At 35.3% G+C, this 18,891-nt stretch overlaps 2 protein-coding genes and 2 pseudogenes across 4 annotated transcripts; all 4 read right to left on the bottom strand.

Moving 5' to 3' along the window:
• Positions 1 to 730: 730 nt before the first annotated feature.
• On the bottom strand, positions 731 to 2,208 carry LOC145581492 (F-box/kelch-repeat protein At3g06240-like; annotated as a pseudogene).
• An 872-nt stretch (positions 2,209 to 3,080) lies between these two features.
• On the bottom strand, positions 3,081 to 4,509 carry LOC145582645 (F-box/kelch-repeat protein At3g06240-like). The gene has a single exon (XM_081639626.1). The coding sequence runs from the start codon at positions 4,391 to 4,393 to the stop codon at positions 3,230 to 3,232; it is 1,164 nt and encodes a 387-aa protein (XP_081495752.1). The 5' UTR covers positions 4,394 to 4,509; the 3' UTR covers positions 3,081 to 3,229.
• Positions 4,510 to 4,658: 149 nt separating this feature from the next.
• Positions 4,659 to 6,552, bottom strand: LOC145582646 (pathogen-related protein-like; annotated as a pseudogene). Its single transcript, XR_014099919.1, has 4 exons — positions 6,317 to 6,552; positions 5,679 to 5,811; positions 5,027 to 5,315; positions 4,659 to 4,923 (listed from the first exon to the last, which is right to left on the bottom strand). The product of XR_014099919.1 is annotated as a pathogen-related protein-like (transcript).
• A 1,797-nt stretch (positions 6,553 to 8,349) lies between these two features.
• LOC145581491 (organelle RRM domain-containing protein 2, mitochondrial-like) lies at positions 8,350 to 15,660 on the bottom strand. 2 transcript variants are annotated; one of them, XM_081638504.1, is made up of 6 exons: positions 15,536 to 15,660; positions 14,093 to 14,360; positions 13,156 to 13,224; positions 12,931 to 13,037; positions 9,322 to 9,548; positions 8,350 to 9,078 (listed from the first exon to the last, which is right to left on the bottom strand). In XM_081638504.1, exons 2-5 carry the CDS (start codon positions 14,358 to 14,360, stop codon positions 9,459 to 9,461), a joined length of 534 nt encoding a protein of 177 aa, XP_081494630.1. In that variant the 5' UTR covers positions 15,536 to 15,660; the 3' UTR covers positions 8,350 to 9,078; positions 9,322 to 9,458. The 2 variants fall into 2 exon arrangements, with proteins under 2 accessions (XP_081494630.1, XP_081494629.1); XM_081638503.1 differs by having other exon boundaries at positions 8,354 to 9,078; positions 9,344 to 9,548.
• Between the last annotated feature and the right edge of the window lie 3,231 nt (positions 15,661 to 18,891).

Raw genomic sequence — 18,891 nt, 5'->3', positions numbered from 1 at the left:
GTGAATGTTGCTGAGGTGATTTGCACCTCGAGCACTTCTGTATTAGATAAATAAATTTGCATCATAGTTTATAGGAATGGATGAATAGCCTACTCTACATTATAATCTTTCAGACTGATGTAATTACTACATAAAGCATCAGCTATTGGTAAACAGAACCCGAAACGAAAGTAACGTATTGTAAAGAATTGCTCTTTCCATAGTATAAGGAAATACATTTCGCATTTGCTAAGAAATTATGAATCCAGATTTCATTTTATTTCTAGTAGTAAACTGATAGGAGTGATGGATGCTCAGAAATTATGAATCTAGATTTCATTTTATTCAGGCATCAACTTTCATAAGTTGTGTTTCCTAAAACTTGGCAGCCCTGGTGCATGTCACCAGAAGAACTTTCTAATTTCAAACCCTTCATAACAAGTGCAAGCAGTTCACCACAATCGAAAAAAGAGCTCAACTTTGATGATCCTCATCTGTTCATCCACCTATATTAAATAGAGAAAACCACATTGGAATCTCTGTTTAATTAAGTGAAGAAATAAATGTGGGAATACATTTGCCCTTGCATCCGAGATGAAATAGATTAGTCCTTCACTATAGTTCTAAACTGCAAGTGTTAACTCAGATGATAAAATCTCCTTAATTTCTATTTGGAAAAAAAAATAAAAAAATATTACATTAGCAAATAGCAGCATATGTCCACACCTAAGAGTGCACGAGAAATACTTAGTTGACATAAAACTCATAGCAAGGTTCTCGTAAGCAAGGAAATTTCTGTCATACATGCATATAACATAGAAACATGGCAACAAGAAAATCCAAAACCATGAAGGAAATACACTGTAATATAACTTAAACAACAGGTACATACTACTTAACTGCCATGTACGTGCTCCGTAATAAGAACAGCCTAACCTTCTCTCACAGAGTAGTCACGGCTTCATTACTGCAATGAGGCGAGACAAGGCTCTCAAAGTAGCTCCCTCCAACACCAATCTTACCGGGAAATCCATGAACTACTATATCCTTTAAAGTCCCTTCTTTCGTATTGTACACCACCAATACCTCATTAGGTCTCCTACAAATCATCATCACCATTTGTTCCTTCCCCAACAAACACAGAGGCCTAATCTCGGAATCAGAGTAATTGATTGGGATTTTAATCCAAGATTCCTTGACACCATATTCTTTCATCATTGCAACAAATAACTTATGACATGTATCGGAAATACATGAAGGAAAAGCACAAAGACACCCTCCAAGTTCGACAAGGTCATCAAACATGAACTCTTCATCAGTGTTATCAGAATCAGAAACTTCAGAATCATCTGATTCAGACTCCTCACTGTCAGCCTTGTCAGTATCAACCAAACTCAAAAGTGGCACTTCGTTAAACTTCTCATCCACCAAATCAAATGCTGCAATAACGAATGAGCGATCATACCTCATAGCTACCCAATGGATATACCCATCAACAAAAACCGCAGAGGCGTCCTGGAATGGAAAATGTTCGAACGGTGAATCATCAACTCTCTTCCAAGTACCATATTTAACAGAATAAACATGAACAAACATCTGAGCATCAAAGGTTTTTTCAATACAAGAAATCATAACTACCTTATAATCATCATTAACTGAATCATAACCAAGTCCAAAAGAAAGACGTTTAAGATCAAAAGGCAAGCTCAAACTCGGCATTTCCTTAATCTCTCTTGTAGTTGGATTAATTAGCAGCAATTTTTTGTCATCATCAGAAACTAAGACCAACCCATCACAAGAAGCCAATCGAAAATAGAAGAAAGTAAAACGATGATCATCAAAAGTGAGTTTTTTTAGCAAAAAGGGTAATTTCGTCGAACAGGTGGTGGGCATTATTCAACTGGGTAGAATAGAGCGAACCAGATTCAGGGGAAAAAAGAATGAGTGATTCTTCTACAATTGGGCGATGTTTGGTTCGATCTAGATGGGTTTTGATGAACTGGGGTTGGGATAGAAGAGATCTCCATGGCTTTGACGCACATCGAAATCGACCAATGGATTTAGCAGGTAGCCATGAGAATATCTCTACTATGATCTCTTCTGGAAACATCTTCAATTCTTCTTCTTGTTCGATTATTTTTCCCAGAAATTTTGTAAAATGCTAAAATTCAATGTCAATCTTCAATTTTTGCATAGCAAGTATGCACACAAAAACAATTACTTACTGTATTATAAGCATCAACGTGTAACATGATGGTTTAATATTTGGTCATATTTTAATGAATAACTCTTGGCGTGTACGCTCTTTTTATTTCACAACAAATAGTATGGCAAAGTGGTAAATATCAAAATGCCTATAAATAGAATGAGGTATAAATCAAGTGGTTAGAGGCTTAGAGGTTAGAGCTCCCTTTTCGGTTTCATAAGATATTGACATCTGATTTTAATAGGCATGCTACTTAAGCTTGCGCTTCAATCAGACTGTAAAGGGCTTAATATTGGTTTATATAAGGCGAAATGCTACTTAATTATATGGCATATATTGACATATTGTATTCTACTTGTATTTCCAATTTCCCATTATAAATTTTACGAAGTGTCTGGCAGATGATGCATACTCTAACACTATCCACGTATTCTCTGACTACCCCTTGTTCGGATGCCATATTAAGATTCTACACTCAGCTCAGGACTGCCCTGACAGTAACCCAGGTGATATCAAGGATTGTTTCTTATCTAAATGTACAAATTTCATTCATTAATTTGCTCAGAATTATCAATCTCCTTAATAAAAAGTAATATTAATTATATCAAGACTGAACCTGCAACTTGAATTCTCAAATGTGCAGCACAAGAGGTACAATACGGCACCAGAAGCATCCAAACGATCAAATAAATATGTCACAGTGACACTTACAAATCACCTAAAGAGAACTTGTTATGGCCTGCCCAGCTTTTACAGAAATTACTAGCATCACTGCCTTTCTGTCTATAGTACTACTACAAAGCGTACCAATGCACATACATTAACACCACACTATTCTCACAATTACATTAGAGTGCAAGAGAAATACTTTAGATGATAATTTAAAACACATAAGTAAGAAAATATAAATAGTAGTGTGACTAGAAAATAGAAATGATGGGAGAACAACTTTGTTTCAAAGAAACTAGGCAACAAGAAATCTCACAATCAAGCAAGAGAAACATATTGCTCTGAAGGAACTAAAGCCTAACATTCTCTTACAGCTTAGTTACTGCAATGAGGCGAGACAAGGCTTTCCATGAAGCTCCCTCCAACACCAAATCTCTCCGGAATGCCATGAATTACAATATCCTTGACAGTTCGTTCTTCCAAATCGTACATCACCAATGTCTCACCAGTTGTCTGCTCATCCAGCACCAGCACCATTTGTTTCTTTCCCAACAAACACAGAGGTCTAATCTCAGCATCAAAGTTACTTATAAAGATTTTAGTCCAAGATTCCTTGACACCATATTCTTTCATCATCGCAACAAATATCTCATGACATGTGTCCGAAATACTTGAAGGATAAGCACAGAGATATCCTCCAAGTTTAGCCACCTGATCGAACTCAAACTCCTCACTATCAGTATCTGAAAATTCTTCAGAATCGTCTGACACAGACTTGTCATCATCATCAACCAAACTAGAAAGTGGCACTTCCTGAAAGATCTCTTTCTCCAAATCAAATGCTGCAATAGCATACATATCATCTGAAGGCCTAAAAGCTACCCAATTGATGTACCCATCAACAGAAACCACAGAAGTGTACTTAGATTCACTATGATCGAATGGAGAATTTTCGACGCTCTTCCAAGTACCATTTCTAACAGAATAAACACTAACAAGCATTTGAGCATCATTGCCACTATGAGAAATCATAACTACCTTATAATCATCATTGACTGAGTCATACCCAAGTCCACAAGTAAGAGGATTAGGAGCATAAGGCGAGCTTGGTAATACCTTAATCTCCCTTGTAGTTGGATTTATCAGCAAAAACTTTTCTTCCTCGTCCCTAACTATGGTCAACCCATCACAAGAAGCTAGGTGTAAACAGGAGGAAGAGAAATGGTGACCATCGAAAGTAAGCTCTGTAGCAAAAACGGTGGTCAATTCGTCGAAAAGGTGGAAATTATTAAACTGGATAGAATACAGGCAGTGAGAATCATGAGAAACAAGGATGAGTGATTCGTCTTCTCTAGGGAGACGTTTGGTTCGAGTCAAGTGGGTTTTGATGAACTGGGGTTGGGTAAGAAGAGATCTCCATGGCTTTGATGCACATCGAAATCGACCAACGGATTTAGCAGGTAGCCATGAGAATATCTCAACTATGATCTCATCTGGAAGCATTTTCAAATTTTCTTGTTCAGTTTTTTTTGCTAACATTGTGTAAAATGCTTGAATTCTTTGTTCAACTATCAGTTTTTTATTTATATATTTGTTGACAGCAAATTTGCACTAAAAGCAGAACATGTTAGACAGAGAATCCAGATCTGCTTGCTTGAACATTGGACCAACTAATTCTTTACTAGCACTTAAAATTCATTGTTATTATTTTATGGATATTTTTTTTGCTGTTATTGTAAAGATTATTGTTACTGTTGACTTTTTCTAAACTAAGTTCTTTTTCAAACCAAAACATCAGTAAGAATGGAAAATACAGCACAGATTGAAATAAGTTGTTTACATAGTAGCAGAAATGCATCTTTTGCTGCTTGAACATTGGACCAACTAATTCCTATATTGATTTTATTCAGCTGCATCAGCTTTTTTAACCTGTTTTACTTAAAAAAAGGGCAACCCATCTTTGTATCAGCAGCAGAACCTTCCACTTTTGTACCCTTTGTAAGAGCACTAAGCAGCTCGCCGCGATCATAAAAGAACTCAACTTTGATTATCCGCATCTGCTCATCCACCTATTTACAAACACAAAACATGCCAAATTATGAAAAACCAAGGATGATTTAGGTTGACCAACTTTAGTAGCCTAACATAGTAAGATGTCATATTAAAAATTACCTCAAAAATAGCACACCCAAATAACTCAACTAGTTCTCCAGAAGGAGGGTGGCCTTTGAAAGGACCTTCCATGTAAGCCCAATGCCTGAACTTATAAGCAATCACCGGTGGACCTGAATAGACTTGGAGGATCTCAAAGGCGAACCCTCGAGGGAGAGATGGTGAGATGATTCTCTAGTCTCCTTTGTTGGGTCATACAAGCGTAACTCCTCTGGTAATGAAGTTTGTAGAAACCCATTATATCCTCCACCCATTTCGCCTACTTCCTTCAATGTTAGCGGCTTCCTTCCTTTCATTGTAGTTGAAGACCATAGAATATTATAACTCGTCAAACCAACCATAAAAGGCAAAACTTAGAATATCTATGTAAGGTGAGAGAGCTCCCTCTTTAGGTGCACACCATGCACCAATCATATTGGTAAAACTAAACATTAATACGAAACTAACAAAACCCATGTGAATACTATGATCAAAGTTATTGGCTTTTCAAGTAATATTCCAATGTAACAAAACCCATGTAAATAAAAAGAACCTTAATAACTCTGTTTTTTTTCTTTTAGTCTACAATATTGAGATTCTATGTTGTATTTTAGCTAGATGATTTCAATTAAAAGAATTATATGAGGCGAGAAGTGAAGTAGAAATGCGATACCATTAACGCTAAATGTATATTTGGAAGCATCCAAGGATTTATAGTCCTGGGGATTGGCCTTATGGAAGAGTTCCATTTCCATTGTCTTCACAAGATTTTGCACTTTCTCTTCTAGTGAACCAGCAGGCCATATCTTGCAATCACCAAAGACTTAATAAGATACACACCGACTTAAGTGTAAAATTACGAAGTAAAGAATACAACAATCTTGAATTATTTCTAGTACTACTATCATCCGACTTGTTTTTCAAAATCTTCACTCGTCTTTTGCCGGTTTTTCAAGAGTTGGATTGTGTTTATGATTAGAAACATTCATGTTTCATTGACTCTGTTTTAAGTGGGTCGGGTTTTAGATCAAATCCGAGTCAAAATATCAATAATTTTTGCCATCAATTTTTCGAGGATAAGGGAATCCCCACACTCATGATTGTGGAGTGTGGACTAGCAATCCTAACTGCAAGTAGTACTTGGTATCAACTTGCTATAGTGCTGAATAATATGAGTTGACGGACATAATAACATATACTTGGTACTTGGTATCAACTTGCTATAGAGCTGAATAATATGAGTTGACGGACATAATAACATATACTACTACGTAAATGTTTTGTTAGGAGGAAGTGAAGAAAGAAAGTTACCTTAGTCCTGCCTTCTTCAAAGAACTTGTCGACGATATCGAAATTAGGAGGAGCTCCAAACACCCATGTGGTGTTCTTCTCACCTTCTCCATACATAAAAGAACGGTACTTGTCTACTTTCTCGCTTGATGACTCCATTTTCTGTTTGTAGTACAAGACTACTATGTTTCAGGTTTATATAATGGAGTTGTTAGACTTATCACCAATTAGTCAATTTGATTCAGCTTACAAGAACAAATCATGTATTACTTTTTTTTTTTTTTTTTTTCTTTTGGAACCTTGTTGAATTTTTTTTTGTACCATATCAAATTGTTTACTAAAAGATTCCATAGTGTACCTTTCTACATCCTTTTTTATTTGTAATTTAATTGTTGATTTATTTATATGAGGTAGTTTCGATGAAGCTGACTAGAGAACGCTAGCAGCCAATTGCTCTCAAACACAGGATACTGGAAAGTCATTTAGGGTGTGACTCGATTTGGGGATAAGCTGTATGTAGACGTTAAAGTGATAAACATCGTCCTAAAATTTAATATTTTTAGGAAAAGTTGAGTTTATAAATCCCAACTTTGGGCGGTTTACTATGAAAAATCCCAACTATGCATTATCCCTTAAAAATCCCAACTTTAATATGCATCTTCTTTTAAAGATCCCAAATGACCGGTTACCTGAAAAGAAGGTTAACTCTTTTTTTAAAAAAAAATTGTCACTTGTCAGAATTTTAGAGGTCCAAAAAATAAAATTAATTGTTTTTTTTTTAAATCTGATTTATTCAAAAATAAAAAAAAAAAAAAACCAACCCAGCCCCTACCCCCTACCCCGGAAAACACCCCACCCACCCCACCCACCCCACCCTGTCGGAAAATCGGCCCCCATCCTAGAAAACCCCTCCCCCACTGCCAGAAAACGGCGCCCATCCCTCCCCCACCCTCGAAACCCACCCCTTTCCCTCCCCCTCATCCTTGCAAAACCCTCCCACCCTAAACCCTAAACCGGAAAACACCCCTTCCTAAAACCTCCGCCCTCGAAATCGCCTCCCCTCCCTCCCTTCCCCCACCCCTGAAATCGACCCACCGGGGCGATTTCGAGGGTGGAGGTTTTAGGAAGGGGTGTTTTCCGGTTTAGGGTTTAGGGTGAGAGGGTTTAGCGAGGGTGGGTGGAGGGAAAGGGGTGAGGGAGGAGTGGGCACCATTTTCCGGCAGCGGAGGAGGGGTTTTCGAGGGTGGGGGCCGATTTTTCGGCGGGGGCGGGGTAGGGGTAGGGTGTTTTCCAGGAAGGGGGTGGCAACTGCTTATTATTATTATTATTAATTTTTTTGAATTTTTTTTTTTTTTGAATTTTTTTTTTTTTTTTGAATTAATTTTTTTTTAGTTTTATTTTTTGACCAATCCCGTGTTGACACGTGGATTGTAACTTGAAATAAAAGGTTTGGTGACTTGTTGGGATCTTTAAAAGAAAATTGGTATCAAAGTTGTGATTTTTGAGGGATAACGAATAGTTGGGATTTTTCATAATAAACCGCCCAAAGTTAGGATTTATAAACTCAATTTTTCCTATTTTTTTTCCTTTTCATTTGGTGTTTAGAGAGCCACTAGGCGAGTTTTTTTCATTTGATGTTTAGAGAGCCAATACGCAAGTGATGAAAATCAATCACAGGATCTTATGGAACCTCAAGTGAAGTTCTAACCACATGAGCTATCTTTTATTCTCTAATTTAAAATTATTTTCTTTTTTTTTTTTTATATTTAACTTGTTATTAATCTAATTCCCCTTTGCCTTATTCACATCATCAACTACTATTAGTCAATAACAACCACCACTAGACATTGTTGACAACCACCTCCACAAGATAATTTTTTCAATCTTATGGCTTTTTTTCCGATGAAAAAGTGGTGCATAAACAAAATTTATAAGAAAAGCACAAGTCAATCTAGCCCGAGTTAGTCGTCAAGACGTTTTAGGAGTGGGATGAAAAGGTAAGAGAATCCTCACTCCCAAGTTGTCCTTGGTGAGTTGGTGATGATTGATTCCACAAACTCATGGTTGTGAGATACAATCATTACCACTTAACTGAATACAACTTTGTTTGGACGGAAGAACTTTACATTACACAAGTCATACACACTAGGTGGAGCTTGTGTTTCTTTCAAATAGCTAGTTTTAGAATTTAGCTACAACAGATTGCAAGCTACTCATTTTTTCCTCTCCGATTGTTAGCTTGTATTTGGGCATTTAACTCTAATTGCATGCATAGATATGCTCCCGGGAATTGTGGAAAACAACCACGCAGCTTGATAGCCATTAACAAGCTGCAAGCAAGCTCTGAGGAAGTGAGGAGTGTGACTCGTGTTTGTACTACTACAAATAGGTTTAACCCTCTTTTTTAAGTATCCAAGAATTGAATCACGCATATATCAGTCATTCGCGATTCTTTAACATAAGATAAAAGGAGGGGGGGAGGGGGGCTTATGACCAGCCACAATTGGACTTACAAGGTATATACGAACAATTAGGACATGGTTCTTTGTCATCAATGCAGATCTAGGCATGCGCACATCTTCTAAACAGATGCAGAAAGTTTTCAGTCTGTAGATTGAGTACAATGATGAATACAAACCTTGTGTTTTTGGGCATCCATTATTGGCAATAGATATAAATTCATCCATGGCACGTACCATACTAGAATCGCAATCAACAAACCACTTCAAGTAGACACAATGATTGATGCTTAAAAACCTTACTTGACTTGATGCATTATGAATCTGCCATAGAAAAAGAACCACATCAAGATACAACACATTGTAGCAAGAATTTAGTCACAAATTTTAAGATATAACCTAAATTTTCACTTCAGTTCAACTACAATACAAATAACTGGAACAAGATTTACATCGATGGCAGTATTCCATATTTTGCAGAAGATTCAGTTGGCGGGGAAAGGGAAGATATGCATAAAAGGTCTTCGTCTACTCTACAGAATTATCCAATATAAAAAGGCCAAATACCATATAGAATTGTTGAAACCACCTCTCCATTTGTCAGCAACAAGACTGCAGATATCTTGATCTACATGTACACACTATGAAAACAGAATTTACATTGCTAGCTCTAATTCCATTCTCAGTAGCTGTATGCCTGTATGTCAACGTGATTCTCTTGTATTCTGCTGATTCTTACCAGTTTCAGACCTGGGTTTTGCTACTTCTACAAATATTACCCTGCCATCAAGAAACTAATAGCAGAAACAGTTAATAATATAAAACAACATTGGTTGTTCATATGTGCCTCGAAAACAGAAGAAGACACTGAGACCAGATTTGTCTACTTGAGAGAAAGCAAGAAATACACTGGCATAATAAATTATATTAGTTTCATTTTCAACCACGTTGTATGATGTATCTACAACTATGAAGCACAGGATCAAATAAAAAGAAGATGACCTGCTCAGTGCTAACAGCCATGGCAAGTTAGCTATCCTTTTGCTGCACTTGCTCAGCAGAATACAGCACTAAGAAAATAGCTATTCTTTGAAAGGAAACAATTAAACAAACACATGTATGTAGTTGAAGACGCGAAACTTAATAGAAGTTGTGCTATGTGCCCGTGTGTGCCACACGCAATAATCAATAAGGGGGTCACCAAAATGTAAAATTGATATTCTAATAAAAATATGCAATTATTTGGTTAAAACTACAAGAAAATTGAAGGCATGTGCACCATCACTCAAAAGTCAAAACTGTAAGAAACAGTGGGCTATATGAAGGTAACAACTACATAAAACATTCCAAGCTTTAAGTTGCATTAATTTAACCTAAAGGACCAATATAGTGAAATAACAGGAATTATATTTTGAAGACGTATGGATTTGGCTAAACAACAAATTTGGGATGCCCTTTAGGTAATAGATACCTTGGGGTTAATGTTAATGCAAAGAGGCTATCAAATGATGACTGCCAAGTGTTGATTGATAAAATTGTGGCTAGAATCAAAGTTTGGGGTGGTAAAACCATGTCCTATACTGCTAGAGTGGTCTTAGTCAATGCTGTCCTTGTGTCTTTACAAACATAATGGCACACATCTTTATTTTGCCTAAAAAGGTAGAAGGGTTAATGGCTATGTGTAGAAATTTTATTTGGGATGGGAAAGCCATGTATAACAGAGTGCCAGGGCTCCTCCAATTGCTTGGGATATAGTCTGTAGACCCAAGCATCAGGGAGGTTTGGGTGTACATGATTGTATTATCTGGAACAATTGTTTGGGACATTGCAAACAAGAATGACAGTTTATGGTTGAAATGGGTGAATCATCACTACATTAAAGGAAGAAACTGGAAGAGAGTGGGTTGTTCTTCTCAAGCAAGTCGGCAGTGGAAACAGATATGGAAAGTTAAGGATAAAATTAAGCACAGTTTCACAAGGAATACTAGGAATCAGCATCATAATGGCTACACAGTTGCTAGTGCTTACAAATGGCTTCAAGAACAGCATTCTGAGGTATCATGGTGCAACTGGATTCGGAACATGTATAATATTCCTAAAATCCTAAGCATTGATTTATAGCTTGGACAGCAGCTTGGGGAAGGCTTAGAACCAGAGACAAGCTGAAGAAGATTGGTGTAATCTCAGAGGATATCTGTCCCTTATGCTCAAAAGTTGCTGAAACAAATCAGCATCTTTTATTTGAATGTGATTACAGTCAGAATTTGATTCAATTAATGCAGGATATTGTTGGAAGGGTGATGAATTTCACAGATATGCAGACTTGCAACAATTGGTGCTGGAATGCTACAAACAGATTTCAAAAGATGATGTGCCAGAGCTTATGTACAGCCTTAGTTTACAACATATGGCAGCAAAGAAATAGTGCAGTGCGGGATAAAAAAAAACCATAGACGCGATATAATTGTAAATAGAATTTGTTTTGAAGTGTATCATAGGATAAGTAGCATAGCATGTAAGAAAGTTAAGGCTGGAGAGCTTAGTTGGTTAAAGGGCATTTGCCTAGGAGCTTAGATGCCTCTGTGTATTTTTGATGGTTTGTGATTAATAAAATTTTTTTACCTTTTCTCAAAAAATAAAAATAAAAAAATAAAAACAAACAAATTTGTGATGTCCTAACAAATTTGACAATCACAAAAAAAATCAGCAATTCGTCAATAATTTTCCATTTAAACAACCCACGAAACATATAAGGCCTCTATTTGACTAAAAGACTTGGGAAGATAAATCATCCTATATTAAATAACAACAAAGATTACACACACGATATGTATACATTTCCAAACAGAAATATCCCATATAAAACACCATTAAAATAAGAATATGATTGCAACAACAAGCGAAATTGTACGGTGATGTGCTCTTTCAATCATCTTTAGAACAAGCAGTCAAGATTTTTGTAGCCTAGCATACACAGGGATATGTTCTTCAACTTGATATCTTGATCTTTTTTTCTAGGTAACTTGAAGATTGCACAAGATCCTCTGCGGCAGAGAATATAGGTCGCTAAAATAACTCGCAAGCTTCGTTGTTATATAAAGTCAATATGCAGAGCAAAGAATATTACTGCCAACAAATACAAGGATTGGTTCACCCACTCTGCCTAACTCAAAGTAAGCCTAATGTACGCTCTTGGGATACAAGAGTTGATACATGAGTAACCCTAGTGATCCACATTAGCGGCTGTAAAGAGGATCTAGTTCTATCTTTGAGGTATCAAGTGATTCAAGTCAAAGAAAAAGAGATTTATAAGCTACTATGGCATTAATTGGGTTAGTTCTGTAGAAAACCAAAGTATCAGCTACAGTATTCTAGTTGGGAACAAAAGTAATCTCATGAGGTTCTAAGATACAACAAAGAGAGGCAGTTTCATCAGCTGAAGCCAAATACATGTTGGCCCCCAAAGCTGGTTGAGAAGGAGTCCTTTTTAATTGGGTAGCAACTGCATCTAACAAAGATCATTTATGGAAATATGTCTACAATTGCGATGAGAAAATGGCATATTGGCATGTCATGCTAGAATTGACTGTTGAGGTTAAAAAGTTTCTACAGGGGCAGCAAGAGAGCACAGCTGCTCAGATAAGCATGAGTCAAAAAAAAATTAATTTCAACATTGTTCTGCAGCAAGACTAGCAATAAAATAGTTGCCAAGAGTAAGAGCTCCCAGTTGCTTGTTGGCTAGTTCTAAGTGATTGGAGGTAATATCCATGTTTAGTTGCAAACAAAAAGAAAACTGATAGTGTGCTCAATAGTTTTTGTAATATGGTAATAGCAACAATCAGATTGAAGGGAATGATCTTTCAGCCGCTACAAGAGAAAGACATGCCACAAACGGGCTCAAGTTTTATGATAATGGCAAAAACAGCATAGACAGCACACCGCTGTCCTTTCATACCATCACCAAACTTATAGTTGAATAGGAATATATGACCCTAAGAAGTCCTACCAGGTTCTCACTCGAATCTATGACAAAAAGAAATATAACCATAACATCTTCTGGTAAGGTACCATCAAAAGATACAGAACAGTACACAACCCACATTCAAACCCATGAACTTAGAATTGGTGTTCTTCTTATAGCATTGAAAAGGTTTTTATAGGAGTACATATACATACCTTTCCATGCATTCCTTCTATGGCATTCATAGACTCCTCTTCAGTTTCATAACGAAGGAAAGCAAAGCCCCTCGGTCTATTGGCGATTTTATCCATTACTAGGTTAACTGCAGTAAATTCAGGGATATAAGACTTCAGAATCCAGTGGAATAAAGAAAACTAAATGCAAAATTGCTGGTTGATGCATATGCCAAAAGGTTTAAGAACATTTGTATGATTAGTCACCTTCCACTAGTTGGCCAAACTTTTGGAAAGCATTTCGCAAACTTTCTTGAGTAGTGCGAAATGAGAGACCTGCGCGCAGCAGCATATATTAGGCTACCAGTATGCTTTTATATTGTTTGCTATAGAAGAAAGAGGGGGGGAGGGGGGGATTACGACAATCAGCTCACAAATAATATTAATAATTGCTGAAAACATTAACCAGGATAACAAGTTGTTTTCACAATACAAAGAACCAATATACATCATGGTTCAATATCAAGTTGGCTCATCTGCGATCGGCCTATTTTCCATCTCTTTGATTGATCAATATTATGCCATGGTTGACTGGTTGTTGCTCAACCCCAACATCGCAAATTACTTACTAGAGAGATTCCTTGGTCCTCATACTGATGAAGTTAGTTTGAGGACCAAGCTGCCCCTAGATTTCATGATTGTTGCCATTGCGTAAATTGGCTTAATTCAGATGGTAAAAAAGGAGGGGAAAATAAAGTCATTTTCTTTGCATGGCTGTCAAACTTGCAGATATTTCTTATCTACCGCCAGTAGTCTGGAATTTGATTTTCCTTTCTGCTTGGCAAAAAGAAAGTTGTTTTTGACTCCTACTAGTTAACAAATAGTGAAATAGTATCCTAAATTCCTTGATATTATTAACAAACCTATGTCTCATCCTCTAGTGCCAACTTAAAAATTTTGAAACAAACTAAAATACAGACAAAATTGTACACACTAGTGTATGCATCTTATTTAACTGATGAAAACATTCAGAAGAAAAGTCATTTCAAAACTCTAAAAATTGAAATTAGACAGCAAAAAACACAATTCAAAGCCGGCCACTTGATGAAGCATGAAACGCAATTCCAAGTAAAGTAACAAACAATTTTAAAGAGGTTTGTGCATGTAGCAATCTAGAGACTACAAGAGAAGAGCAAGCACTAACCACTAACATATAACCTTGTAGTCGTGGATGGAGCAGAACTGGATGAAGAAGAAACACAGGCCATGACATATCGATGACATGAGGGCACTCTGCCATGGTTGTTGACATGAGAAGAAAGAGAAGCATTTGGTGAGTGACAAAATTCAGAAGAACAATAGGAAACAAGCTGAGAACAATATTTCTTTATTGGTGATCTTTGTTTCCAAGCATCTTTCGTTTGTGATGGGATGGTACAAGGAGCAACAAGAAAGCCTGTTGCCAGCATCATCTGAAAGAAACACATAAAAGTCACCTCTTTGACCTTCATATGTGCATGTAAAGAGAATCCATTGTCCAACTCAACTTACTGTGCATTCATGAAAGAGTTCAATTTTTCTTTTTTCTTTTTTTTTTACAAAGCATATCTGTTCAGCTCATCACAAAGGAGACCTCATTCAGTCATTCTTTTTTGAAACAAGCTTCTCTTGCAGGAACAACGTTTGAATTAATAACTAAAAAAACTAAGACAATTTAGCATAAGTGATCTCTACTCTCTAGGCCAAAAGTCAAGTGCAATATCAAGGTTATGCCAGATTGCAACATTTTGGCTACTCATTGCTATCTAACCAGTTGACGAGGATTTACACAGGTTGTGTTAGCTGCTTCTATGGAGTTTCCAGTAATTTATCGATCCTAGTGACTGACAATCTAAGTAAATTACAGTGAAAATTCATACTTGATTCATTCCAGTTCACTTGTATCTATTAGGTGGGTACTTCGGAATCCAGCTCATCAAACCAGTGACCAGCAACCTAAGTGAAATTCAAGGAAATTACTCCTTTATTCAATGCTAATTCACTTGTAGTTGTGATTCACCACAACATTTGTGATTCACTATACAACATAGTGCATAAACACGGATAATCGATGACAGTTTCAACATACAACATTTGTGATTCACTATACAACATTCGCAATTCAATAATCAGAAAACGATATTGTTAGAGAACCAACTCAACCAAAAGCTTAAGCTGATGGTTGAAGTCCAAGATTAAATACATATAATGATATAAACAAAAGAATGTTCATACCCGACTCGAACTAGGAAATCCCAATACTTGGAAATCTAGTATAATTGTGTTTCAATCATTCTATATTCTTCATTTCTATGAAATATATATATATTTTTCACATACAGCTTACAAAAGCCTTATTGTTTTTCATTGGAAATGAATCAAATTCAAACAATTGCTTGAAACCCAAAAATCAATATAATTAAGCAAGGCATTTACTTTGCAGGTTTTGGTATTTAACCTCAAAATCTAATTTCTACAAAATTAATGCCAAATAAACCTCAATGTGTAATTTTCTACAGAATTACTGCCAAATAAACCCCTTGAATTCCAATATCAAATTACTCAATTTTGAATTCATAATACAATTATAAGATAAAAGATTATTTACCTAGCAAGTAACTGAGTTTGATTTTGTAGAAGAAAATTTCGAATATGCCCAAAATCCTTTCCTCTCGAAAATCTTATTTGATCTTCAATTTCTCAATTAGTCAATTTGGAGTTGAAGGAAAGACGCCCTTTGCATTTGGTTAGCCAATTATATCGTTCAAAAGTGCCGAAGATAATGTTCAATTCCAATTGCTCCATCAGCCCAGCTCACATCTATATGAGCCCAGGAAGGCAGCCCATAGGTCCAACAGTCCAAGAGGCCCAAAGTCCAGCCACCACGAGCATTTTACTGCTACTCCATACAGGCTAAGGGTCTGTTTTGTTCAACTTAATTTCAGTTCAGTTCACTTCAGCTCCAATCAGTTCAATTTAGTTCAGTTCAGTTCCTAATTTTCTTCTCTCATAAACAATTCGTTTCAGCTCAGTTCAGTTCAGAAAATCGAAACAGGCCCTGTGCAATATGTGCTTTTGTAATATGAGTATAAGAAAGCTACTTATTCTCCTCTTTATTCTAATAAAAATAAATAAATAAATATATGTGGTGCAAATTTAAAAACTTTGGATAAAATACAATAAATATTAGTAAAAAAATGTTATGAGAGAAAATTATTGATGAAGTCATAGAGTGAACTTTTTTTTTTTTTTTTTTTTTTTGTTATTGAGTAATTTCAAAAAGTGAAATTTATCACCCAAAACCTCTCTTCTTTCTGCATATACTGCATCTACACTATAGACTAATAGCAAATGAAGTGCAAATACCAAGGCAACAAAATTGTATCATTACTGCTCACACTTATCGGAAAAAGATCATTAACATACGTTTTCTATCAAGTACGGATTATTTTATTTAGGTATTGGAGTGGGTATTCTCAGACACCCCTAAGCTTAAATTACAATTTGTGTGCAGGTAAAATGAGGCTCAAGGTCAACATTTTCTTTACAACTTAAGAAATACTCCCTGAATTGGGTGATTGATTTATACCCAAAAAAGTAACGATTAAGGTACATTGTTTATTTATCAATACACGTTTGATTGGATATTTTCATTTTTAAAAGTGTTGCAATTTATATAAGAGGGGAGCCGAAATATTATACTTCCTCCGTTTTTCTTTTATTGCACCATAAGGACTTTTACACTATTCATCTAATCTTCTTCGACTATCTTTTGTGATTTATTCATTAAGAAAAACATAGTCATGTGGGATCTAGTTAAATTAGTCTCGAAATCTATTTTTCAAATATCAATTTTTTTATAATTTTTACAAAAGTATAATTAAAGATATTAATAGCCAAAGTAATGCATTGGTAAGCGTAAAACTCCTCATGATACAATAAAAAAAGGACGGAGGAAGTATAAATTATTACAATTGTAGAGTGAAAAGAAATACGAAGTATTTGATAAGGGTGTTAAATAAATTAAGCAACATTATACTCCATATTAACAAACGGACAATGATTACAACTTTCCAATTACCTTTTGGAAAAAATTATCTTAATTATCCAATCTTTAGCTGATTGTCCAAAAATAATTCAACTTTTCGATTATCTATAATAACCAAACATTCATACTCATTGATAATACATCTTAAAATGTTACATGTACGTATTAAAACTACTGTTTTTAACATAACTTAGGATTCTTGGCAATGAGGTTGAGATATTGAAAGTGACTACACTCTATAACCCCAAATCTGTCTTCTTTCTTCCAAAAAAATATTAACTATTATTTGCAAGTTGCAACCATAAAATTATCGTCATTTTCACATTTTTTGTAAATTAATACTCCGTAACAAACTACATAAGCCAAATTTCATTAAAATAAATATACAAAAAAGTTTTTAGCTAGAAACAAAGCTAACCAAAATACCCTGAAAATTTTGGCTAGTATTATTCGAGAGAATTACGGAGAGAGAGAACGGTAAAGAACAATACGGTGGATACAGTTGAGGGTTGTGGGCATGAAAAATAAATGCAATTACTCTCAATCGATAGTCACACTCACACCGACAATATTAGGCATGCATAATATACTAGCTGTATGACAACGCGTTACGCGTGAGACTAGATAAAATTAGAACATACTCATAGTAGAAACTGTAAGATAAACTTAAGTCGTCTCATGTGGTAACTTATATTGAATAACTTTGTAATCTAAGGTGCAACCGATGATGTATGTGTAAGGTTTATAACTTTGTAGGCAACACATTTTTTGCACAAGTTACATTGACATTAAATTCATAATAGTGAACGATAAAATTACTTGTCGATTAGCTGTAATCAATTGTATGATTATAATTATCTATTTTCATTGTAAGTTTGGTTGTCAAGCTGGTTCATAATTTTTGCAACATAAATTTGTGAAACTTTAAACATTTACCTCCAATTTAATGATAAGTTAATTAATCTCAAATTGGATGGGGGTAGCTACTATTTGCATTAAGTCATGAACCTCCCATGCTAAAATATGGGGCCTCATATAAAACTTAGGTGGTGTGGTGATAATCCTATACAACGAGGAAATGTTTGGTAGAATTAAATAATTAAGCAAACTAGGGAACATACACAAAAATAAAAGGTTGTGTAGAGCAAGGGTTTTACATCTTTTGAGACAATTATAAGCATTGGTGTCTAAATGTGCTGGAAATATTGAATGCTAATTAAGAACAACAATCAACATCACAATCAGGGTAATAACATAGAAATTTTTAAAATAGTTGCACCATTTTTAGATGTCAATATTCACTTTGAACATCGATCTTCAATGGTTAAATCAATTCCTCTTAATTCAAGTAAATTCTCTTTTATAACTAATTTGCGCCTTAATGGTTAGCTAAGCATACCAATTCTCCATCTTTTGGCAAATTTTTTTTTCTAACCAAGCTTTTTTTTTATATTTTAGCTTTTTTGGTCAAATTAGTAGCTACTTTGTACAAACTTTTGAAAATTGTAAGCAAGTTCTTAGCTACAAGTCTACAACGAACCATTGGAGTTTGAAGTTGCTTATTTTCTTTTACAATATTTCAACTAATATATGAAAACATATACAAGTATATTATTATATATATGAAGTACAAATGTTAGGTATTCTAGCTTATAATATAAGTCAAATTCTGATGAGTTTGATGTCCACCTTAAATACTAGTTTTACCCACAATACTAGGACTTTTTCTCATAAATTATATACTTTGTATAATGTTTCTAATGGTAATTTATTATGACTTGTCATATATATATTTTTAAATTTCTAATACACCATTACATGTAGTCAAAGTTAAAATCGCAACCTAAATTGTAGGGTCACACAATTCTACAACCCCCAATTCAAATTAAAGATAAAATCACATCTTTGTAAAATCA

This window comes from Chenopodium album, chromosome 15 (assembly GCF_948465745.1).
Source record: "Chenopodium album chromosome 15, dcCheAlbu1.1, whole genome shotgun sequence".
Taxonomy (NCBI): domain Eukaryota; kingdom Viridiplantae; phylum Streptophyta; class Magnoliopsida; order Caryophyllales; family Amaranthaceae; genus Chenopodium; species Chenopodium album.
The sequence above is the reverse complement of the archived record's forward strand: the minus strand, read 5'-3'. Positions and strand labels throughout refer to the sequence as shown.